Genomic DNA, 25,508 nt, shown 5'->3' with positions numbered 1-25,508 from the left:
GTGTTTTCCCTGCCCAAGCTCTGCAATCGGCTTTTTCTCCAGGAGTCCTAGTGAGCAGGAACTTTAGCCACATTTTAAAAGTAGGTGAATGAGAAGAAGGCTTTCCTAGTATATGGAACAGCATGATTAAAGACAAAGAAATATGAAATACAAGTGTAAATGGTAGAAAGGACTGCCGGCGAAAGTGGGTGAAAGCCTAACCCAGCAAAAGGTCTCGCCGGATAAAACCATGGCCTCGCCAGGCGCGGTGGCTCACGCCTGTAATGCCAGCACTTTGGGAGGCCGAGGCAGGCAGATCACGAGGTCAAGAGATCGAGACCATCCCTACCAACATGGTGAAACCCCGTCCTACTAAAAATGCAAAAATTAGCTGGGTGTGGTGGCGGACGCCTGTAGTCCCAGCTACTCGGGAGGCTGAAGCAGGAGAATCGCTTGAACCCGTGAGGCGGAGGTTGCAGTCAGCCGAGATCACGCCACTGCACTCCAGCCTGGTGACAGAGCAAGACTCCGTCTAAAAAACAAGACAAAACAAACCGTGGCCTCACCTGGGTATGCAAAACGCAGCCCTCACAGTTCCCATAAGCCTGGTCCCATTGACTCGTACAGCTGTGATTTGGATATGCGATACAATAAATGGACAGATTCAGCCATCCCTGAGGGGCCAACACTGCATTTGGGGGCATGTCATCTGCGGAAACCATAGAACTGAATTGTGTCTATTTACATCAAATGAGTACAGCTACTGTGCAGAGTGCGGAAAGTGAAGCAGCATTCGAGGTCCAAAGCTCCAGCAGGAGAGAAGCAATGCTTTCTGTGAATGAGATACAGGCCGCCGCCCGCCCAATCAGAACACGGGAGATATCAGCCAATCCCGGCCCGCCGATGCTCTAGTATCGGGCGGGGCCCACACGCCCAAGAGTTGTTTGTCTGCCTCGGGTCCCCTCCAGCCCTACCGTTGGAGGAAAGAGGCGGAGAGGAGGCCAGGAGGCCGGCACGGTTGATCAGGCCAAATGGTGGCGGGCGCCAAATGCCAGGCCAATGTGGAGCCAGTTTGGGCTCCACATCAGGGTGACTGATCCAGCCATGGCAACACTCACATTTACCTTGTCCCTGCGGGGCTGGTTCCTCTCCCGGATCAGTGAGTCCCTGACGCCTTTGGGAGGGGAGGTGGGAGCTGTGAGGGCTGACTCTGGACTGAGCGGGCTAGACGGATTTGGGCTTCTCTCCCTCATCCCACCTGGCTAGGTGGTGGTGTTCCTTTTCTTCTTAGGAAGGAAAGAGGAGGTCTGGCCTGTGCTGAGCTTGCAGCTAGAGAAGGACGAACGAACTCTTTGATTGTCAGGACGGTGAGATTGCGCGGGAAGCTGTACAGTTGCCTTCTCTGGATATAGTGAATGTGGAGAACGAAGGAGATGGAATGACCTCTCTGAAGCAGGATGCACCATCCCCAGATAGGTACATATCGGATCTCCCAGCCTGGTGACTCTTCCGTGGTCTAATCTGAACACCTCTGGCCTGCCACACCTCTGGCCAGCCTCCAGTTAGCTGGAGATGTGCCATCCGTCTCATTTTCTCATTCCTCGGATGAAGCTCGTTCCCCATGCTGGATGCCAACCCCCAAAATCTGAGGTGAGAAAGCAATGCAGGAAGGCAATTCAGCTCCTTTGCAGGCCTGTCAGAGGATGCAATCGGTGCCTTTGAGCAAAGTGATGCTGCCATGACCCAAACTGGAAATAGGAGGACCAGATAGAGATGGTCTACATTGAATTCGAGGCTCCATCCTCTGTACAAGGCCCTGGGCTAAGCACTTTACATGCTTCAGATTAAAACTTTACTAGGAGCAGGTGCGGTGGCTTATATCTGTAATCCCAGCACTTTGGGAGGCCGAGGTGGGTGGATCACCTGAGGTCAGGAGTTCAAGACCAGGATGATCAACATGGTGAAATCCTGTCTCTACCAAAAATACAAAAATTAGCCGGACATGGTGGCACGTGCCTGTAATTCCAGCTACTCTGGAGGCTGAGGCAGGAGAATCATTTGAACCCAGGAGGCAGAGGTTGCAGTGAGCCAAGATTGCACCATCACACTCCAGCCTGGGCAACAAGAGCAAAACTCCGTCTCAAAACAAAACAAAACGAAACTTTACCAGGTTGGATTTATTGTCATGCTTATTTTACAGCTTAGGAAACAGAGGGCAGAGAGGCTACATATCTTGCTGAAGGTTACATAGCTTCAAGTGGCACAGCTTGGATTTGTACCCAGGCCTCTCAGATTCCAAGTCTCTGCTCTTGATCATAACCCTAAACTACAGCACCTCCCAGCTGTTCCTTATGCCAAATAGCCCTCTGCTCTGGATCCCCTGCGGGCCCTCCTCACTTACCTTGGTGCTTACTCCTGTTTCTGGCCTTGGTACTTGGTTCCTTGTCGTGTTTCAGGTCTCCTGGACATTGGGATTCATCAATACAGGGCAAAATCAGCAATAATCACAGGCTGCCATGAACCCACTAATTTGGAATCAAAGATTTAGGAATGTAGCAAAACTTTTGGAAGCTATGGTCCAATTTGGAAACTAGCCTCCCTTCTGGGGGTGCTAAACTGCCTCCAACTTTATTCTGATATCTCCCACCTATTCCTGTTATACCAAGGAAGAATAAACTAACTGCCTGATGTTAGTTCAGGCAGGGGAAGGTTTCAGAGGAAGCAACATTTAAATTACACTTTCTGCCTGTCTAGGGGTTCACAGTGGAGAAAGAATGTTGGAGGGCTGGTTATGGGGAGGGCATTCTAGGCCTAGAAAACAGCGGCAGCAGTGACTCTGTCTCCTTTCTCTCTCTCTTTGCACAGATTCCCCCCTCCCCATTCTTCTCCCTCAGAGGTGCCTGATAGCCACAGAGTCTCTGGTGTTGACAAAGTGACAGAACTTCCCTTACGTTGACAGGGCCACCCTGGAATCAGGACCTACTCTTTTGGGACAGAGCTCTGGGATTTCAGGAAAGGGTGGGACCCCACTTCTTCCAGCAAGAAGTGGTTCACAGGTCCCCACTCCTAATTACTTGAATCTTGCCTGTTTCTTCAGCTACTGATTTTTCTCCTTTTTTTTTTTTCTTTTAAGACGGAGTCTCACTCTGTTGCCCAGGCTGGAGTACAATGGTGCGATTTTGGCTCACCACAACCTCTGCCTCCCAGGTTCAAGTGATTCTCCTGCCTCAGCCTCCCGAGTAGCTGGGATTACAGGCATGCGCCACCATGCCCAGCTAATTTTTGTATTTTTAGTAGAGATGGGGTTTCACTATGTTGGCCAGGCTGGTCTCGAACTCCTGACCTCGTGATCCGCCTGCCTTGGGCTCCCAAATTGCTGGGATTACAGGCGTGAGCCATCGCACCCAGCCTTTTCTCCTTTATCTGATGAAGAAAAGCACGTCTTCTTTCCTGCCTGTTGGCTGAAACAAATCATCACAGCTGGCTCGGACTAGCAGCCTGTCTCCAAGTTCCCTAAGTAATCATGTCTAGCCCAGGGCAGGTGCATGGAGAGGGTGGTCAGGGTGGGAGTGATGTCACAGGTAGCACAAGAACATTTCCTCCAAAATGTCTCTTTTCCCTTCCTTAGCCTCTTCCTAACCTCCAAGACTCCCCTTTTTCTTCCTCCATATACATGCAAGTCTGATTTCTCTCTAGCTCTTTTCCTGCCACTAACAAAGATAAGAATTCCTTGGCTCATGGGCAAGGGCCTTGGGGATCCAAGCTCCTTCAAAACAGATCTGTCTGGCTGACTCTGTAGGGATAATAAGCCTCTGGCAGTCCCCAGTTGTCCCTAAGATTGGCAAAGACCTGGCTTCCCATCCCAGTCTTTGAGGATGGCTCTCTTCTCCATGGGCAGCCTCTAGAATTGGTGCATCTGTCCCAGCCTAGCCTGAGCACTGACTGCCAGAGAGAGCTGCTGGACCAGTCATTGGAAGGGCATATTGCTCCCTTTCATTCCCCTTGATCTCCTCATCCTCTCAGCTGTCATGCCAAAAGAATAGCTCACTGGCAGAACAGAATATTTTCCTCAAATATCCTTTAGTTTCTGACACAGCCAGATGCAGGTGGACCTCACTTTAAGGAAACTCCATTAATGAGAGTTCTTCCTACATGGTTAGCAGTTACATATATTACAAAGGAGTCGTGATTTTAAGTTCTTATTTTATGTTTTATGTAATCTTGAAAGAGATATTTAGGGGTTGGGAGGGAGGTGGGATGTCAATTTAAGATAATTAGAGATGAAGAGGACTTCTAAAATTATGATGCAAGTCAGTAGTGATAGAGAATCTTGTTTTGTTTTGTTTTGTTTTGTTTTGTTTGAGACGGAGTCTGGCTCTGTCGCCCAGGTGACAGACAGAGGCTGAGACATAAGGATTGCTTGAACCTGGGAGGCAGAGGTTGCAGTGAGCTGAGATTGTGCCACTGCACTCCAGCCTAGGCGACAGAGCAAGACGCTGTCTTAAACAAATGGGTCGGGCGCGGTGCCTCACGCCTGTAATCCCAGCACTTTGGGAGGCCGAGGCGGGTGGATCACGAGGTCAGGAGATCGAGATCATCCTGGCTAACACGGTGAAAACCCCGTCTCTACTAAAAATACAAAAAATTAGCCGGGCGTGGTGGCGGGCGCCTGTAGTCCCAGCTACTCGGGAGGCTGAGGCAGGAGAATGGCGTGAACCCGGGAGGTGGAGCTTGCAGTGAGCCGAGATGGCGCCACTGCACTCCAGCCTGGGGGACAGAGCGAGACTCCGTCTCAAAAAAAAAAAAAAACAAATGAACAAAAAACCACCCTGATAGTTTCTGTTGTTGTTGTTTGTTTTTGAGATGGTGTTTCACTCTTGTTGCCCGGGCTGTAGTGCAATGGCGCGATCTCGGCTCACTGCAAGCTCCGCCTCCCGGGTTCACACCATTCTCCTGCCTCAGCCTCCCGAGTAGCTGGGACTACAGGCGCCCACCACCACGCCCGGCTAATTTTTCTATTTTTAGTAGAGATGGGGTTTCACCGTGTTAGCCAGGATGGTCTCGATCTCCTGACCTTGTGATCCTCCCGCCTCAGCCTTCCAAAGTGCTGGGATTACAGGCGTGAGCCACCGCGCCCGACCCGGTAGAGAATCTTAAGTATAAAACTTCCTTCTCTTATCATGTCATGATAAAAAGTATAAGGGCGGGGCTGGGCATGGTGGCTCACGCCTGTAATCCCAACACTTTGGGAGGCCGAGGCGGGTGGATCACCTGAGGTCGGGAGTTCGAGACCAGCCTGACCAACATGGAGAAACCCCGTCTCTACTAAAAATACAAAATTAGCTGGGCATGGTGGCGCATGCCTGTAATCCCAGCTACTTGGGAGCCTGACGCGGGAGAATCACTTGAACTCAGGAGGCGGAGGTTCTGGTGAGACGAGATGGCGCCATTGCACTACAGCCTGGGCAACAAGAGTGAAACACCATATCAAAAACAAACAAACAACAACAACAACAACAAAAACTAACAGCGGTTTTTTGTTCATTTGTTTTAAGACAGCGTCTTGCTCTGTCGCCTAGGCTGGAGTGCAGTGGCACAATCTCAGCTCACTGCAACCTCTGCCTCCCAGGTTCAAGCAATCCTTATGTCTCAGCCTCCTGAGTAGCTGGGACTACAGGCTTGCACCACCACGCCTTGCTAATTTTTGTATTTTTAGTAGACACGGGGTTTTGCCATGTTGGCCAGGCTGGTCTTGAACTCCTGGCCTCAAGCGATCCAGGGCGGTTTTTGTAAAGTGATGTGTACTTGACCTTCATGGTCCAGGGCCAAGATCTGGGTTAAGTGCCAATCTTGGGAAGAGGAAGGCTAACTAGCCAACCCCTAATGGGTAGGTCTAAGGAGAGGGCTACCTCATGCAAAGATCCAAAGGAAAGCCTGCGACCCTTCATTCCTTTATTCGGTACTACATGGGCCTTAGATTGCTCAAAGGTGGGCAGCCAAGAGAAGCTGGAATCTGGACTAACACACAAACTCAGTCAGTATTCTGCCCTGGATCATTACACACTAACCTGCCAGCCCCCTAATTTTTGTTGGTTTTTTTTGAGGCAGAGTCTTGCTGACACCCAGGCTGGAGTGCAGTGGCGCGATCTCGGCTGACTGCAACCTCCGCCTCCCGGGTTCACGCCATTCTCCTGCCTCAGCCTCCTGAGTAGCTGTGACTACAGGCTCCCGTCACTAAGCCAGGCTAATTTTTTGTATTTTTAGTAAGAGACAGGGTTTCACCGTGTTAGCCAGGAGGATCTCGGATCTCCTGACCTTGTGATCTGCTCGCCTTGGTCTCCCAAAGTGCTGGGATTACAGGCGTGACCCACCGTGCCCGGCCTAGCCCCCTATTTTTACAAGGGAGATTTTCCAGTAATCTGCCAATGTCAGGCCAGCTGTGGGGGAGATTTACAGACCCAAACCAGGGACAAAAGACATTCTTTCAGGATACAGGACTCTTTAAGGAGGAATTGGAAAAAGTGCAAGACTGATGGCCAGACCTATTAGGGAGGAAAAATTGATTACTGTCCCATGAACAGATTGGACTTTTAGGTCCAATGATCCTTGAGGATACTGAAGTGAAAACCTCCACTATCTCCTCTACATCCTAAACCCAGGTCTATTCAGAGGACCAAACTACAGGGCCCTTTGAGAAGAGTGGAGACACCTGAACAGCCGGGACTGGAATGATTAACTAGCAACTCAGTGAAATAACACTTCCCTTGTTCCCAGGACAAACACAGCACGAAGAACACTTTCCTCCAGCTGTGTTCACTGAGTCACTAAAGGCCTAAGACAATTATCACAGGAAGTTTGGAAAGCCTCAATTCTATATAAAACAGATGTAGGTATCCAAAACTTTTTCATTGAATGAAGTGTCACATTCATCCTGATTTGCTGTTTGGTGATACCATCACTCGTCCTATCTCCCTTAACAGCCTCCTTGGAGGCAGCAACCATGTCTTAATCAACTTTTCATGCCCCTTAGTGCCTAATAGTGCGTGGCACATTGTTGGTCCTCAGTGGGCATCTAATAAATCTAGTTGAACACAAATGGGCAAGGGACCCAGCTTAAAGCCCCTTTCAACTAAGGAAATTGGGTCCTAGAGCATGAGAAGAAATGTTTTAAACCCATCTTCTCTTTTGGGTAGGACAGGGACCTAAACCTGTGGTCACTGCCTCCATCCTAGCTTCCTGGGCCTTACCTGAGCTGCTTGGGAGGGTGCACCTACCAAGGGCAGTCAGTCTGGTGCCCTTCCACCCTCCAACCAGCCTGATACTGGTCCCTCCCTCTCTCTCCAACCCAATACTGAGATGTGCACACCTGAAAAGAAAGTACTTGAAAAATTCCTCTATTATCAGAGCAAACTGATGAAGCTTCTGAGGTATTAAACAATCCATCATAACATTTGTGACCGGTTAACTTTAATTTTCAAAATAAATCTGCAGTATTTTGCATGTTAGTAATACAGTGCTGGTATTGACAGGTAAAATCATCATCTGCTTACATAGAAACCTTCATTTAGGAGCACACCGTAGGAGGGGAACGGATACACAATAAAAAGCAAACGCAGGCCAAGCAGCGAGCCCTAGAGCATAACAGGCTGGATGTCAGATTTAAGGATTATCTAATACAACTGTTTAGCTGCCAATCTGATAAAGGGGAAGCTCTCAACCAGGTTACAACCAGAAGGGAAAAACGTACTCTGCCTTTTCGTAGAGCAGTGGCCGTCGTGCCTTCAACACCTGGTTGAATCAGTTCATCAACATCGAAACTCAATTCCAGTTCCAAGACACGAGAATTTCATCACGCAACCTATTCGGTACCCCTTTTCAGTGGCCCACCCAAAACCCCCTCCTGCCATCGACTCTCTCCCGCCCAAAAGAAGACATGACGTGGCTTTATTATTGCAGACAAGCTTCTTAAGTGAATAAAGAATGCATACAAAATAGTATTTTAACTGAAGTCATACAATGAAGTCTCACTCCTGTTTATTATACAATGAATTGATAAAACAATTATTTCTAGTATATATCTTTTTTTTTTAGAACTAATACTTTCAGGGTTCTGACAACCACATTCTAGCTTAGGGGTAGGGCCCACACCTGCCCCCACTGAGGACTGCTCCTTGGACCACTGTGGAGGAAGCCTGGGCTGTCTGAATCGTGAATTATGACTGCCAGCCCACCAGAGATAACAGATCCCAGCAGGCAGAGCCAGAACCCAGTTTTGGGTCTGCATGCCAGGAAATGTGAACTTCCTCCAAATGTGGCCACTGTGCCTCCCAATCCAGGCCTCAGCAAGGTCATTCTTGGGCTTTCCCTACACGAGTCCTTCCAGTAGTCCACACATAATGCTCTACATATTAAAAACAAACCATTTTTGTACTGTGGATAAGAACAGTTGTAACAAAGTCATAGCTACATATTTTTCTCTACATTTTGTTTATTGAGACAAACTAAAAGGCACAAACATAGGGCATGTTTACATGGACATTATAACAAACATATACATTAAAAGTGTAGGAATGTGTTTCCTTCCTGCTAAACAGAAAGTTCCTAAGCTTTTATATATACAAAAGTTGTACAATTTAATGTCCTAAAGTACAAAAGATCATTTATAAAATTATTTTACACTAAGTACTATTTATTTTATTTTTTTACTATGTAGTTCAACCCCCTAGAACTGTTTTGTATAATGACACACAGATACCTGTCCCTGATGTAGGAAGTCTGTCTCAGATGCAAGGTATTTTGATGCTTGAACTGACACAGTAGGGTATAAACGGAAATCATCCAGTTTGATAGTCAGTCCTGCAAACATTCTGCAAGATTAACACAATTAATTTCCATTTCTCTTAACTGCAATGATTAAAAAATGAAAAAAACCAAAAACATATTGCAACTTAAAAAATCACAGCGTCTTGGTTTTTTTTTTTAACGCAATGCTTTAAAAACAATGCGTGGCATGATGGTGTAAAGAGTATCTGTTTCCCTAGCTTTTGGTTTCTACTTTATGTACAGAGATAAAATATCTTGCTAAGAAATAAAAAGCACATGTCTCAACGTGCATAATCATTGCTGGGTTTCTACAGGGAATGCAGACAGCTGTCTCCCTGAAACCACCACAAAGCTGATACAAGTGTTTTCTCAAAGAAAAAAAAAAGTGATGTCCATATTTACAAAGTTGAACAAATCTGCTCAATACTTAAGAAACGGAAGGAGAAATTTAAAAAAAGATACACTCTGCATGTTCTGAAGGGGCATACACTACCTAGTTAGTGGTTAGAATAAAAACTGTATACAATTTAATATAAGACATAAACTCTAGTGAGCAACTAACACATCTGTCCCTGTTGTAATATCAACAGACTCTGATTGGGAGAGAGAGGGGCATATCACATCCCAGTGCCTCCAGCGTCTTCCAATTTAAAGCAATATATTTGAACTGTTCCAAAGTACTCCTTGGCTCCTAAATAGGAATCCCACTGGACTCTGTTTATTAGGAGCCTGCCTGTCCACACACTTGACTTCTCCTCTGTCAGTTGAGGCTTTTCTTAGCAAAACACAATTTGTAGATTTTTTTTAAAATTTTTTTTTTTTTAAAAAGTCAACTACAATGCTATATTCCATCGGGATTAATATGCTGAGCAATATTTACATCTCCAAATATCAGGTCACAATCCCTATTATACGTTGAAGTTAGAATGATAAATTATCATATGCTTTGCATATCAGAGCTGGTATCACCTTTCCCATAGGGAATGCTGCCTGAAATTAACATATTCCCAAAGGTAAAATGCATATTCTCTGAAATGCATTTTATTATGACAATGCATGTATTTACTCATAAAAACAATAAACACAGACAATTCTACACTAGCTCTCAATCTGTGGATTTAAAATTTCAGGTTAAAATCAGCCATCCACCTTGTATAGGGAGAAGAGTTCTGCTAGTGTTTACAATAAAGTGATTCCTTGGGATTAGAAATAGTAATGCTGTTTTTTTATTTTGAAGTGGGTTCTACTTATGATTGGTTTTAATTCTGGCATTTCATCTTGCCAACTACTATCCTGTTTAAGCAATGTTGTCAGCTAAAAGGAATTTCTGATTAAACTAAAGTGGTCCAGTGATAAGTTACATACACACCCTACTTTGAATAATCCCAGCCAAATTGGAGAAAAATGCTACCACACTCTTATTAACTAATGTAATAAAATCTCCCAATTTCATGGTTTACTTTTTGCTTTAATCAACTAAAAGTTAAGTTGCTGGTAAATATTTACTTTTACCCATATTTTGATTTTATAATACTGTTTACCAAGGCGGTGATGTAGGCAAAGCTTGGGGCAAGAAAGGCATGCTCTCTACAGGTCTCATTGCTATATTGAGAGGGGCGGCTAATGTCATAGGTGTGGGTAGATTCATTGGAGATGTGATGGTGACAGGGTGTGCTATATTCACTGGGGCAGTGACGGGGGTGGGGAGGTTGACTGGGGTAGTGAGTGTTAAAGGAGAGGTCATGGATAATGGACTGGTTATAGTTACAGGATGCCCTATGTTCATTGGGCTGGTTATGTTAACTGCACTTGAAACATTTACTGGACTTCTCATGCTCATTGCAGCTGCCACTGTGACTGGGTTTGACATAGTCCCAGACGACACAGAGGATGTTATACTGAATGGAGTAGTGAGAGTCACAGGTGTCGTAGCAGCCGTGGAGGTTTGGCACAGGTTAGCAGCTTCTAAAATAAGAAGAAAAAGGGTCTTTAGATTCTCAAAACAGTGAGCAAAATTCACAAAGTTTCTGAATCAATTTCTTTTCATTAAAAATGTCAAACATTTAATAAATCAAATTCCAGTTTTCTATCAAGCAGTCAACAGAACAGAGGATCTTTCTGAGCACAAGCCTGGGGGCCAGGGATCCCAGTGTATGAATCACCTACTGATGCTATACCTCCTGCAAGGACTTAAGCAACTTGTTTAGCCTTGCACTTTAGGTTTCAAGTTCAGATTTACTTACCTACCTCACAGTGATGCTGAGAGGATCAGTTAACTTCTGCAATGCAGGGCTAAGTGTTCTCACTACTACTTCATGCAGTTCCTCTGAGTTCTAAAAACTTTCTTGGGAAGAGCCAACCTCCAGCAGGCCAGGCTAAAGAGCTTGTTTACACAGAGCTGGGCCAATGGTTACACAATAACAGATAATCAGAAAAATCTTCTCGTAAGGCACACTGTAACTAGCAGAGAGAGGTGTGCATACTCAATAAGTATGTTAAAGCCTGAGACATGAAGCCACATTCTGTGAAGGTTTTAAAAATGCATAATTGGGGAATGATAAACAAGCTATTTTAGTATCATCTGTTTGTTTCAGTTTTAGAAATATGTTTCAGTTAAATAATCTTATTCTTTCTGGTTATGTTTCTTAACTACATTAGGAAAGAAAAAAATACTCCTCAATAAGTTCATGTTCTCCTCACTCCCATTTCTTCTTGTTTCTGATGTTGACACAATCACCTATTTTATGCCTAGTATCTTTAACTCTACATATTACACATACCACCAAGCATACCAAAGAGAACTAGCTAGGCAAGGAGACCCTGCAGTGAGTTAGAGGACCCTGGTCCTTCTTATCCAACAAAACCTGGACACTTTTTTTTCTGAGACAGGGTCTCCTTCTGTTGCTCAGGCTGGAGTGCAGTAGCATGATCACAGCTTACTGCAGCCTCAAACCCTCAAGGCTCAAGCAATCCTCCCACTTTAGTCTACCAAGTAGCTGAGACTACAGGTGCATGCCATCATGCCCAGCTAATTTTTGTGTTTTTTGTAGAGACTGGGTTTCACCACGTTGCCCAGGCTGGTCTCCTCCTAGGCTCAAGCGATCTGTCCACCTCAGCCTCCCAAAGTGCTGGGATTAAGGTGTGAGCCAGGTCTAGACACTTCTTAAAAAATACTTCCCCTCAAGGTGACACCCCCAACCCACCCCTCAACAAAATTCAGCACCAGAAAACAGCAGTAAAATGATGGGTAGGCTAGCTGTGACTTGGCTATCAAAATGGAGAAATATACTTGAACTAAAGATAGAGATCTGTATATGATCCACAAAGGTCTTATCACCACAGGGGGACCCTTGAGTCAAGCAGCCCTTACTTGATCAATACAATGTAACTTTGGCATACACCATTCTCCCTATCAGGGATTCCCAAACCTGGCTGATTATCAAAATCAACTATCTAGAGGACTTCAAAACAAACAAACAAACAAACAAACAAACAAAAACAAAAACAAAGGACTCCAGGAGAATCAATAGTGAAATTTAGATGGAACTTGGGAAATGTGTATTTTTAAAAAGCTTCCCAGACAATATGATTGTCAATCAGGTTTGAAAACTTATGTTACCTTATTTAGGCCTAATATTTAAAGGACGTTATAGATTCAAGTTTAGATTTTCAGGTCAGGAGTCTCCTCTCCTCTAAAATGTGACATTTACTAATATGAATACAGAGATTTCTAAGATCAGTGGTCTTTTCGAGAGAGATTCACGCTACGAATGGGAATACAATAACATTTTGTTTCATGGAAGTCAGAAGATGAGCTAAACAATCAAGTCTTATCGTGCAAGCAAACTGAAATACAATACCAAATAGAGGAGTACACCGAGAGAGAACGAGAGAGAAAACCAATTCACTTTAAGGTGCTGGGAGTATTGCTGAGGATATTCTCCACCTGCTTTCACCAAAGAATTTTTACTCTCTTATCTGCTGACCCCCTTACCTCCTCCTCCGTGTTTTCTTTTTAATCTAACAGTGTCCTTTTACTATGACTTAAACATTTTTACTCCTCCTCTAAGTAAAATACCCTTCATAATATACTTTCAACCCACTATACAATTATCACAGCACTACACTTTTTCCTCCCCATTGCCAGTCCCCTCTCCCCATTCTAACACAAAAGTGCATTTGTTTTGTTTTTTTTTTGAGATGGGGGTCCCAATCTGTTGTCCAGGCTGGAGTGCAGTGACGCAATTGTAGCTCACTGCAGCCTCAAACTCCTGGGTTCAAGTGACCCTCCCACCTTAGCTTCCTGAGTAGCGGGGACTACAGACACGCACTGTCACGTCCGGCTAATTTTTTTTTTTTTTTTTTGAGTTTTTGTAGAGATGGGGTCTTGCCATCTTGCCCAGGCTGGTCTCAAACTCCTGGCCTCAAGTGATCCTCCCACCTTGGCCTCCTGAAGTGCTGGAATTATAGGTGTGAGCCATCACACCTGGCCAAAACATTTTATTAAAATAATGACAAATCTTCAGATGGAAGCTAGGAACAAGCAGCACCTGAGGAATGATGAAAAGCCTATACGGACTGCTGCATTCTTTTCTTCCAATGCCAGCAAATGTATGAAAAAGAATGCCGACAGGGCCCAGTAGCTCACGCCTATAATCCCAGTACTTTGGGAGGGTGAGGCGGCAGTTCACCTGAGGTCGGGAATTCGAGACCAGCCTGACCAACATGGAGAAACCCTGTCTCTACTAAAAATACAAAATTAGCTGGGCGTGGTGGCACATGCCTGTAATCCCAGCTACTCAAGAGGCTGAGGCAGGAGAATCGCTTGAACCTGGGAGGCAGAGGTTGTGGTGAGACAAGATCATGCCATTGCACTCCAGCCTGGGCAACAAGAGCAAAACTCCATCTCAAAAAAAGAAAAAAAAAAAAAAGAATGCTATTCCTTTTATTTTTATCCAAGTATAGGAGGTTTAGAGATCACTCTGGCCAGGTGTGGTGGCTCATGCCTGTAATCCCAGAACTTTGGGAGTCTGAGGCGGGTGGATCACTTGAGATCAGGAGTTCAAGACTAGCCTGGCCAACATGGCAAAACCCTGTCTCTAGTAAAAATACAAAAATTAGTCGGGTGTGGTGGCACACACCTGTCGTCCTGGCTACTCAGGAGGCTGAGGCACAAGAATCACTTGAACCCAGGAGGCGGAGGCTGCAGTGAGCCGAGATCACGCCACTGCACTCAAGCCTGGGCAACAGAGCGAGAGACTCTGCCTAAAAAAGAAAAAAAAAAAACAAAAAAAAAAACCCAGAAGGGATCACTCTGAGGAAGGGAAGAGCCACACTACATGAAAGCAAAAGATGGAAGAAACTACACAGAAAAGGAATTACATACAGAGGAGCCCACAGATAGAGGATTCCTTAACATTTAACATAGTAAGACATTGTAGAGGTGGAGGAGGAAGAAGGAATTTACAAATCTGTCCTTTGGCTCATGATACATTGACAAAATGATTCATTTGAAATGGCTGCACAGTAGTCCAGAAGCCAAAGCTGTACTAGTAAGTTGAAAAGTACGTTGAAAACTGATACTCCAACTGATTCGTTAGAAAATATACACATGAGAGAAAAGCAAACCATTTAAAATTTTTTAAACAATTACAGTAAAGTCCTCAGCAGCAGAAGACTAGATATGTTAAGGCCAGCCAGTGATAGACTGAAGGAGATTAAGGGTGTGACCAAGAGAAAAGACATCAACACTACAGAATCTGAAACATGTAATAAATAATACAGTGAAAAAGAACACTACAGAGCAAAAATAGCACAGTTGTAAGAAAATGAACTTATGTACACACAAGGATATCCACCTCTAAAAGTGGGAATATTTTAGAAAGGAAAAAAAAAGCCCATAATGCATGGAGGTTGACATCAAATTGAATATAAAAATGCAACTCTGAGCATAGCAAAGGACCAAATTTGGATCCAGATTTGTAGCAAAAAGTACATCAAAAGAAAGAACATGATAGGAAGTACTGAGAACTTTTAATTCCTAGTAATAACGTATCTGGACACTTTATTGCCAATAACTATACTTTACCAGATATTTCCCAGCATGCACTATTTCCATGTTTCCATTAAGCTAGATTTCCTAAAACTGTGGCTTCTCTACTTTGATCACTTGGCATACTAAATGAAAACACTTCTCTAGCCATATTTTCAACACTGGAAGCTGTGCCTTACCTTTCTTCCTTGCTTTAACAGCTTCTTCCCACAGTCTCAGTGTTTCTACTTGCTTCCCTGGCCAGCTTGTCACATGTTGTTGTTGTTGCTGCTGCTGCTGCTGCTGCTGCTGCTGCTGCTTTTGGTTACTGGTCTCTTCACTCATGCATGCTATTACAAAGACAAACCAAAAACACTGTATTTACCTGTAAAACTGTTGCCGTTTTTTTCAAAATTGACTTCTCATGCTTCTGTGATCTTAACCATTTAACCTGATAGCTCTTAGTAAGTGCATCTTTTTTGCTGCTATGTCTATATTGGTCAAAATAAACAAGCACTAAAAAGTCTAGAGAACTAGCGAAAATCAATATAAAAGAGAAAAGGACTCTTTGCTATAAAAAAAACCAACAACAAAAAAAGCAAGTGTCTTTAAAAATGGAAGTTTGATAATATAGGATTAATCAATATTCAAGAAAATTTTTTATTTGACCACAATAATGTACACTAAAAGTGAATGTTTATAGGCCGGGTGCAGTGGCTCATGCCTGTAATCCTAGCACTTTGGGAGGCCGAGGCAGGTGGACTGTCTGGGCTCAGGAGTTCGAGACCAGCCTGGGCAACACGGTGAAACACCGTCTCTATGAAAATACAAAAAATGTAGCAAAAGTAATCGGGCATGGCAGTGTGCACCTGTAATCCCAGTTACTTGGGAGGCTGAGGCAGGAGAATCGCTTGAACCCAGGAGGCGGAGGTTGCAGTGAGCCGAGATTGTGCCATTGCACTTCAGCCTGGGCAACAGTGTGAAGACTCCGTCTCAAAAAAAAAAAAAAGTGAATGCTTATAAAGTACAACATACTAGATAACAAACCCAGTGTACTTACAAAGAAGTAAAAATGGATAGATTAACACACATTAAGCTTTCTTCCCCATTCTCTTGTGGCCACCTATTTTTTTGAGAATTTGATGTTTCTACTGCATAAAGTACATATATAATAGAATAAAGGATTAGGAAAATGCCTTCTTCTAGTGGTTAGGGCAATCTTAAAAGAAAAAGCCTGGGTAAATGCAAGTATTCTATCTTCAACTCTGAATTTAAGGCAAGCAAAGCATTTAAACCTTCAAGTGGATATGATATCTCATTTCTCTACAGATTTGGGTTTGAAAAGCAAGCTTATTAACACTGCTTTCACCTTAAAGGTTATTATTAGCTTATCAACGCTGTTTGCATACATGAAAGTAAAGCATAGTTCTGACACTAATATACTCTGTCCATTGTTGCCTGTTTGCACATGTTGGCAATAGGAGGAAACATGTAAGGTGAATATTAATACCTTTGATCCAATATGAAAACATGCATATTTCACCCATCTGAAATATAAAAGAAATAAAATCTGAAGCACCACCTACTTTTACTGATGCCTTGTTTACATGTATTACAGTTGATACTTTGGCTCTGCCCATGAGTCTTTAAGTGGCTGGTGATGTATGCTGCACTCAGGAGCTTCCCACAGATGTTACATGATACCTTGCCTTCGTGGCGCACCATGTGTGTCCGCAGTCTGTCTTTGGTGGCAAAGGCAGCAGTGCACGTCTGCATGAGGGAGGAAAACTTTTTTTAAATATAGACTATCCTGTTCTACTCATTTTGAAGTACGTTATATTCTATGCATTACCCTATCCACATCAGCAAGCTGACAACTAGTTGAATTTTAATTGCATATGTTACCTAGAATCATAATCATAATAAAACTCTTGATAAATTTTAGACTCTTCCATTTTGAAGGAAGAAAATACATCAACACAGAGTAGCACAAAAAATGTAAGCTTTAGGGTAAGTTAAACCTGGGTTTAAGCTGAGCTCCACAATTTACTAAACGGTGTAATGTTGAACAAGTTGGTTAACCTATCTGAAAGCTTCTTCATCTGTAAAATGGGGATAACATCTCTCACAAAATTACTGGTGGATTAAGGAAAGCCTGGTATACACAGCAGGCACTCACTCAATGACACTAGCTTCCTTCCTCCAATTAGATCTTTCTTAGCATTCAAATCATTTACTTAATAAAATCAGTCATTAACAAACTTAACTGAAAGGTGTACTAAAAGACTTCCAGCAACAAACTAAAATTACCAATGCCTAAAACAGTCATTTGATTTAGCAAAATTCTTAATGTTTTCGTTATTATAACTGATGTCAAATAAAATCATTAACTGGAATAGATTTTTAAACAACTAGAAAGTGCTCCAATTTGGTAATAACAGACAAAAACCTAGTAAGTGGTAACATTTGGGAGAAAAATTCATTATTTTCTCCTATTACAGTTAAAACAACTTCAATAATCAACCCAGAAATTAAAGCCCTTTATTCTTTTATACATTTCAAATACACAACCACCTTTGCAAGACTGTAACTTTTTTTTCCTAACAAAAAATACTATTGCCCAAAGAAAGGGAAATATAGCTTAAAAAAAAAACACGCTTAAATTTTTAAATGATCTTGCTTTACAGAAACAGAAGCTGTCAGTTATATTTTATAAAACTAGAAATCAAATGGGCCACATTTACTCAGGTCAGTGATTTTAAGACTATTCAAGAATGGTGAGATTCAACTGGCTCAGACCTTCTGGATAACGTGCATTAAGTGCTACACTAAGGATAAGTCATTTTAACTCTTACTTGGCATTTGAAGGGTCTTTCTGTTGAATGGACATGTTTTACATGACAGCTTAAGTGGTCAGGCCTGTGAAAAAGAGAGTTTCAACAGAAGATGTAATCGAACACACAGAGAAATGCTACTTATGTGATGCTTACATGCTTGGCAGATTGGGAAGGGGTGCATTTTAGGGAAAGCTAGCAGAATTACCAACCTCCCTCCCCCAGTGCAAGTCTCCTTCCCTCTCTTACCATGAACAAAGTCTTAGGCCTCTACCTGTTAATTTTCTCTCCTAGTCAACATCAAATCATATTAGGTCTTGATTCTTTACAATTACAAAATACCCGAAGTTTTAGTCTTAACACTTGCCAGAAACAGCTACCACTATATTAACTCTAAAAGCTTTTATAAATGAAAATTAGTGAAATGTTGGTGCTCTCAGAAAAATGAAAAAACATTCTAAAAGTTTAATTAAGAGTATCCAAGGTCATCCCAACTTCCAAGAAATGTTACTTTAATTTGCCCAGTGAGCCTCATGTCTAGTCCCCCAACTGAACTGAAAACTGGTGGTTTTGCAGTGATAAGTATCCATGTGCCAAATGAAAGCCTGAGTCCACCAAGGCACTTGTTAAGTGAAAAAAACAGGTTAATCACTATGTCACCACTTGTCAATCACACCAAACTGGGGTTAGACCTGGAGGTGTTAATACTTATCTATCACCAATCTCCTCTAATAACACAGGTCTGCCCACATCTGTTCTCACATAAACATTCTAGATCACATGGAGACAAAACTGAAGTACACTGATACCATAATGAAGCAAAGCAAAGCAAAGCAAAATGCAGTACCTTGAGAAGCCTTTCCCACAAACACTGCAAGTATAGGGTTTGGTGATGCCTCCTTCATGAGACCTCACATGGTAAGTCATCCGGTCCTTCCTCTTGAAGCGCTGATTACAAATAGGACACTCAAAGGGTTTCTCATCTGAATGGGAGAGCTTGTGCCGATTGAGATGGTACACATCTCGGAAGGCCTTCCCACACATCTCACAAGCATGGTTCTTCTTGACAGGCTTACTGGGTTTCTTCACAGACTGGGTCACTGGCATAGCTGTGGTGCTGGCACTGCTACTGGGGTTGGTGCCCGAGGAAGATGTAGTGACTGTTGACAAGATGCCTGCAATGGTCGAGACCAACGAAGTTCGGCTGCTGTCCCCAGCGATGGTAGAGATAAGGGGAACCACCGTGGTGGGGGTTTTCTTTGGCCGGGACACCAACTTGATCCCTGTGTGGCAGGATTCGTGGCGCCTCAGGTGATAGCTGTCCCTGAAAGCTTTACTGCAGTAAGTGCACACAAATGAAGTTTTGGGTTTTTCTTTTTTAATCCCAATGGCATCCTTTAATGTTTCTGGTGCACCCTGAGGTTTCTGAGTTATTGGTATTGGAAGCAATGGTTTCTGATCAGGTGGCTCCACGGCAGAGCTCAGGAGGGGCAGCAAGCTGTTCTGTGCTGCCTGCTGTTGGTGATGGGAAGCTTCATGGGCCTAAAACCAAACATTTACACTTCAGAAACTCAGCCTCTCACAATGGCCTTAGAAATTCAACATGCTCCAGACAACAGAGACCAGAAGAAACAGTCAAAGAACCTATAAGCTACTCTGCAGCGGTAATCCAGCAACCACCTAGTTACTCTAAGAGCTCACAATACAAAGCATTGAAAAATCACTGTGCAGACACAAAACTTTTGCAACTAAGTTGCTGACAGTGATCTTGCTTTTAAACAGCTGACTAAACTACACACTATCCTGGTTCATAAGGGACAGACCAGCTGATGAAATCAGTTTGCATTAGTCTGTCAGCGCTGAAACCAAGTTTAAATAACTTACTTAAAAAAACCACTCCAGATTTAAGTATTTAATAGTACCTTACTGCAGCAATACACACATACACACTCACATACACGCAATAACACAATCATCTATTTGTCTATTATCCAGAAGAAAAGCATCATGTCTTTCTATCAGAAAACTCAGATTGAGGAAGGGGCTGTTGCTAAGTGATGAAAGAAATCTAGTTCTCTAAATACATTTGCTAGTTGTTAACTTTAAGTTTTCACTTGACTCTACTAAAAGGTTTGGTTGAAACAAAATCTGCTATTAAGCAACCTGGAAGGCATCTGTGAAGGTAGCCCACAGCAAACACCTGTCAGTTGTTTCTCAGGTCATTTAATTGTATACTGAAGTCTGCATCTTTCAGCAACACTATCTGTTCAAATCCCAAACTCTCAAAGACAGACTAATGAGAAGAACAAACTATGAACACTTAAATTCCTTTCATATTCATCTTCTTCCAGCAGTTGCAGGTTTCAATAAAGTATTAGACATTTGCTGTTATGATGTGCTTCTCCACTCCCAAAACTGGAGGCTGCACACTGGAAATTCTTTTAGCCACAATGAAACCAAAATTTCACCATGGATCAGGTTCTTGACATTTATGAGTAGTTACTCTCTTGGTTCTGATACTTTCAAAATTCTCCATACTGATAAACATTTAGGAAATGATGGAAAAAATTCCTGAAATAGTTCTTCCTAATATGTTGTTCTTTACCAACATTATTTTTGAAACTCTTGACAGTGAGCCCAAGCCCCTATGCTTGAGTTTTGTAATCCTAATAAGATGCATGCACTCAAGAGGAGTTTCAAATATTTTAAGCATACAATGTCCTACTAGGGGCCCATCCCATCATTTTAAGACACTTTAGACAGTTACTTACCCTTCTTACTCTATAACCACAAGTCCCACAGCTAACTTGATTAAGGACAAAAAAACAAGGAGAAACACACACACACTCACAGCTCCTCCTCTGATGGGTAAGAACATCTACCACACATTGCTTCTATGTTTACTTGATGGCAGCATAACAGTTAAGCCTGGAACTAGTCTCCCCCAAACGATTAGGAGGTGTGGTATCCAGAGTTCTCAGTTTCAATTTAATAATTTTGATGTAATCACCCTTTGAGTCCTGGAAGCATTCTCAGAAATTATGTGGTTACTTATGAGTCTCTTTCTGGACTTACTGCTCCTAGCAAATTACAGTCCGCTTTTAATCTAATTTGTGAAGCTCCTGTAAATGTAAGGGTCTATCTACCCAGGTGACATCAGTAGAAACTTTACAGAATTTGGACTCCAGTTGTAACCCCTTTTCCAACCTGGCTGTAGGATACTCAAGTTTCCATACAGTATACAAATAGTTAATAGCTGAAGATAGCTGAAGATATACAATTTCAAAGGCTAACAGATCAGATAATAGGGAATGCAGATCTTCTGGACAAAGTTCAGACTTATAGCATTTAGAGGCATTTTTCAATTCTAAACAACCATTAGTACGATGGAGTACTAAAAGCACTTACTGCCATTTTACCAATTCAGATGTCTGTGGCAACATAAAGTATTTTTACAGCATTGCTGAAGCTCACTCTCACACGAGGGTCACACCAGGTCCCTGCTTCTTGGGTGAAATGCTGTAGAACCACTACAGGAATCACTCTCTGAGGATTCCTAGGATCCCCACACTTCTACATGAAGCCTTCTAAGGGGGAACTGGGTTTTCCCAACTTGTTCTCTGGGGGAGAGACAGAGTAAAATAACAACCACGGCCAGCCTTCAGTTAAGTGATTTATTTTAAAAATGTAACTTCTGGGTAGGCTTTTATTTGACTAGCATCATCAAACCAAAGTTTTAATTTTATATCCCATCTCTTTCAACTGCAAGGCTTTTTAACCCTGCCCAAGCTTTCCTTTTCCTGGGGCTGGCAAGAAACAAAACAGAAATGTTATTTCATCACCCAGGGTAGTAGGATATGGCACCATGCAATCTCCAGTGCCAGAGGGTAAAAGATTTTGTACTGAACAAATTAGCATCGGTGAGTCATATCTTGAATGTCCTGTTAGAAGAATCATCCATCAAACATTTTAATAGCTATAGCTTTCACTTTCCACCAAGTTATCTGGAAAGCAAGCAGGTATTAAATTGTTTCAAAATATAAATTCAACAGGATGCTCCAGGAAACAAACAAGATAATTTAACTCCATATCCCCAGTGAAAATTACTTAAAACCAGAACTGATTAAGTCTATTCATACCTTTCCATAGAAAAGACTGAAATATTCTCTTTACCCATTCAACTGCTCTCGGCTCTAAATTTTAAGTTTTCCAACAAATTTCACTGCACACATTGCCAAGCCCAGGATTAAATATTTGTTTTCACACTTCTCCATCAGGTGGAAAAAAAGATTTTAATAGCTGAAAAAAATTAAATAATATAAAATCGAATTAAAAAGTTGATCAATAAACGCTTGGCATTTGTTTTACCCAGGGGAAAAATAATCTTTAAAAAAGTATTTCAAAAGATTTTTCAACCAGCTTTCCAAAGATGCGTTATGGGTTTTTCCTTTACATGAAGAACTCTTTTTTTTTTCAATCTCTATAGACACCATGCTTAATATGGTTTTTAATCACATGAAAATCACTTCAGTGGCCCATCAATCCCATATTTTAAAATAACCATTTGAGCTTTTTTCTGGGGAAAGTATTTGCCACCTTTACACCAACCTGGATGCATGCTAGTTATATATCATTTCTTTTCCAATGCATTTTCAAGTTGGTTTATCACATTATTAGCAAGCTCATCAAAGTACAATAAAACAACACTGATCAGAATGAGAAAAGGGGGAAGTTCATGAATTCCATAATGTTGGGTATTTTAGATTTTAAGAAGCCCAAATATATTTCCATAACTACTTAAAGATCAAATTGCCCACATTTGAAAAAATATGTCTTAAAACAACAGGCCAGTCTACACAGTAGGTAATTTCTGAGTTATCCAACTGTCTATATTAACTCCACTAGGATGAATCCAGTGGCTGGGAGAATAGTTTTTTGAAAATTCTGCATCCGTTCCTGTTAGTTTCAAAAGGTATCAAGCGCCCCAGCTACGCGTTTGGGATTTCACGAAGTATTCAAAGGAAAATAACTCAGAGAGGCGGGAAGAACGCACTTAAAAGTGACGAGCTTCCTAACCTCCTCCAGTTCCGAAGTTTCCCCGTGAGCTCATCGCTACTGCCCACTGAATGCTTCGTTTTGCAAATAGAAACGAAGCAGGAAAAAAATAAGTTCCAGCCTAGATCTGCCAAACAGGGGTCCCCCATCTAAAGTGGGCGGGCAAGAGAATTGCCAAAACACATCGGCTACAGTCACTTTCAAGTTTCTTGCAAAAAAGCGAAGACCAACATCCCAGAGAGTGACTCATCTGGGGGCTTTGTAAGCGGACTTTGTTTGCTCTCTCCACTTGGTTGGAGGAAACGTTCGAGGTGGGCGAGAAAGAAAAGCGCTTCGGGAGAAGGTCGGGCCTCCAGGAGTCCCGGCCCCCACCGCTCCCCGCCTGCCCCGGGCCGGCCCGGCTGGGGGATTCCCCGGGCTGAATGGGACGGCGGGAGAGCTGGACAGAGGGAGAAGGTGTCAGCTGCCAAGGCTCGGCTGAGACTTGGGAAAAAAAAAATGTAAATGCAGTGAAAAAGTTTGGGGAGGGGATACACACTCACAACATCCGCCCCCCCAACTGGGTAAACACGAGAGGGGTGGTGGCGGTGAGGGGGAGTGGCGGGGAACCTAGGGATACCCGCTATTCGCGGGGACACGGGAGGGGGTCAGAAAGTCAACACACGCACGCACACACACAAAAAGACGAGGAAGGTGAAAAGAGAACAAGCGAAAGATGGATGAAGTGGCGGGGAGGAGACTCAGGGCAGGACCTGGGGACCTCCTCACCCCACCGTGCGGGACCGGGCCGGCACGCAATGGCCCAGCAGCCCGCGCTATCCAGCGGCCCGGCGCCCTCCTTTCTCTGGGCCGCGGGGTGGTGACAGCGACCGGCCTCCTCCCTTCCCCTTCAGAGCGAGAGGGAAGGGTGTGTGTGAGTGTGTGTGTGTGCGTGTGTGCGTGTGTGTGCTGGGGGGCCCCCGGGTTCACCCCGAGGCCTGCTATCTCCCCCGCACCCCGTGAGGCCGCCTCCTTTCACCTCAGCAGCCCCGCTCCGCCGGGGCGGGCGGGCGGGCGGGCGGAAAAACAAAGGGGGATTAAGGCCGGGCCGGAGAGCGGAGCCGGGAGGGAGGGGAGGAGGAGCGCCCGCCCGCCCGCCAGCCCGGGGCCCGGCCCCCCTGTCCCCCCCGTGCCCCCCCGGGGGGGCCCCCAGTACCTGGAACAGGAACGCGGTCCAGTTGGCCTCCATGGCTGCGGCGGCCGACCCCCCTCCTCCCCACTCCCCCCGCTCGGGGAGCCTCCTCAGCCGGAGGAGGCGACAACAAAGCGGCGGCGGCGGCGGCGGCAACGGCAGCGGCGGCTCCTCAACATGGCAGCGCCGAGCGCGGCCACTTCCGGTAACCTCCGGGACGCACCACCGCGGCGGCGAGCGCGGGCGGGGGGGGAGCCCCGGCCCGGCCGCCACCGCCCCCAGTCGCCCGGACCCCCTCTGGGCGTCCCCGCTGCCGGCTCGCCGCCTCGGAGCTCAGCCAGTGCCCGCTGGCGGTGGGGTCAGGGCCCCCGCGGGGGGGCTGGGGTGGGGCCCGGGGCGGGGATGGGGCGCGGCGTCCCCCCCCGCGGGGGTGTGTGGTGCTGCGGTCCGTGGCTCAGGCAGCTGGAGCAGGGGGAGCTCAGGAGAGAAGATGGAGGACGCCAGGGTCTGGCGCTGGCCCGCTGGGCACAGCTGGGCCGTCTCCCGTGACTCAGACACGGTGTCCAGCACCGTCGCGTCCCTGTTAGACCCTCAGCGGAGGGCACAGGCCACGGCGGACACTCGGCTCTTCAGTCGCTCATGCACAGCATGGTCCCCACCTCCAAATTGGGAGAAGCCCTTTCGACTTCGAGCCTCTCTTCCTTCTGGCATTTCCTCCCCGGCCGGCTAAGCCCTCTGCGCTTTCGCTATGATATGCATCTCATGGCGAGATGGCCTTCCAACTCAAGCAGGGAATCCCACTGGGGTGCAGCCTCAGATCCTCTCAGTGTGGAGGGAAACACTTCCCACGCGTAGAGATGTCATTACTGGGTTATTCTTGGGTGAAGGGCTGAGCCTCCCCATCCTCCCCTTCACTCCAAGATAGGATGTGAAATTCTATCCCAACACCCCTCCTCTCCCGCCAAAAATAAAAACAAGTGAGATAGTATAGACAAGAAATTATTTTAGTCCTTTAGTACAGTCTGTTTCCTCCTTCACCCCCAGAACAAAAATCGAACTTCTGGTTGGACAGCGTCAGATGTCACTGAGGTGACCCCAGCCTGTTTGCAGTTCCAAGTCTTCCGTGTAGGCGTCACTGCTACTGGAACTTTGTAGATGAGGAGCCTGTATGATGATGTCCTGAACATTTCTATCCTTTCCTCACACAGAGGGAAGCTACTGGGAATATCAGAGACAAGCTATTATTAAACAAGTGTCTCTAGTCCAAGACATCTCCTGTGGCAGGGAAATGAGGGGGCAGGCTGTATCAGTGATATTTTTATAAACTCTGGTTTTAGAAAAAATTCTTCAGATGGACGCATTATTTTAAGACTTTAACATTTTCCAAAACCAACTGAATCTTATCCCCTCCATTTATCCCCCTCCAGACACTTCTAATCAAGGTCACCATCTCCAACTTCCCCCATAGACAATAAAAATATGGCTGGAGAATTCCACTGTAATAGAAAACCAAGGAGATATAGTAATTTGACAGTGTGTTTCCTTTCCATCCACTAGACAAGAATACCCCCTCCCATTCTTTCCTCCCCTCAGTCACCAGAATGAAGGGGCTGGA

General features: G+C 44.5%; 1 protein-coding gene and 1 long non-coding RNA gene across 10 annotated transcripts; one reads left to right on the top strand and one right to left on the bottom strand.

Annotated features, from left to right (window-relative positions):
• The first annotated feature begins 688 nt into the window (after positions 1–688).
• LOC129533472 (uncharacterized) lies at positions 689–6,810 on the top strand. The gene is made up of 3 exons (XR_008679733.2): positions 689–1,138; positions 1,246–1,629; positions 6,639–6,810. It is a non-coding gene; the product is annotated as an uncharacterized lncRNA (long non-coding RNA).
• Positions 6,811–7,429: 619 nt separating this feature from the next.
• VEZF1 (vascular endothelial zinc finger 1) lies at positions 7,430–24,246 on the bottom strand. 9 transcript variants are annotated; one of them, XM_063706242.1, is made up of 7 exons: positions 23,491–23,801; positions 21,076–21,287; positions 18,515–19,209; positions 17,689–17,752; positions 16,420–16,603; positions 15,034–15,183; positions 7,430–10,767 (listed from the first exon to the last, which is right to left on the bottom strand). In XM_063706242.1, exons 2-7 carry the CDS (start codon positions 21,079–21,081, stop codon positions 10,340–10,342), a joined length of 1,527 nt encoding a protein of 508 aa, XP_063562312.1. In that variant the 5' UTR covers positions 21,082–21,287; positions 23,491–23,801; the 3' UTR covers positions 7,430–10,339. The 9 variants fall into 9 exon arrangements, with proteins under 9 accessions (XP_063562312.1, XP_063562313.1, XP_063562310.1 ...); XM_063706243.1 differs by having other exon boundaries at positions 23,741–23,796; XM_063706240.1 differs by having other exon boundaries at positions 16,420–16,621; positions 23,491–23,752.
• Positions 24,247–25,508: the final 1,262 nt, after the last annotated feature.

Source organism: Gorilla gorilla, chromosome 4, assembly GCF_029281585.2.
Source record: "Gorilla gorilla gorilla isolate KB3781 chromosome 4, NHGRI_mGorGor1-v2.1_pri, whole genome shotgun sequence".
Classification (NCBI taxonomy): Eukaryota; Metazoa; Chordata; class Mammalia; order Primates; family Hominidae; genus Gorilla; species Gorilla gorilla.
Note: the sequence above shows the minus strand (reverse complement) of the source record. Positions and strands in the feature narration are given on the sequence as shown.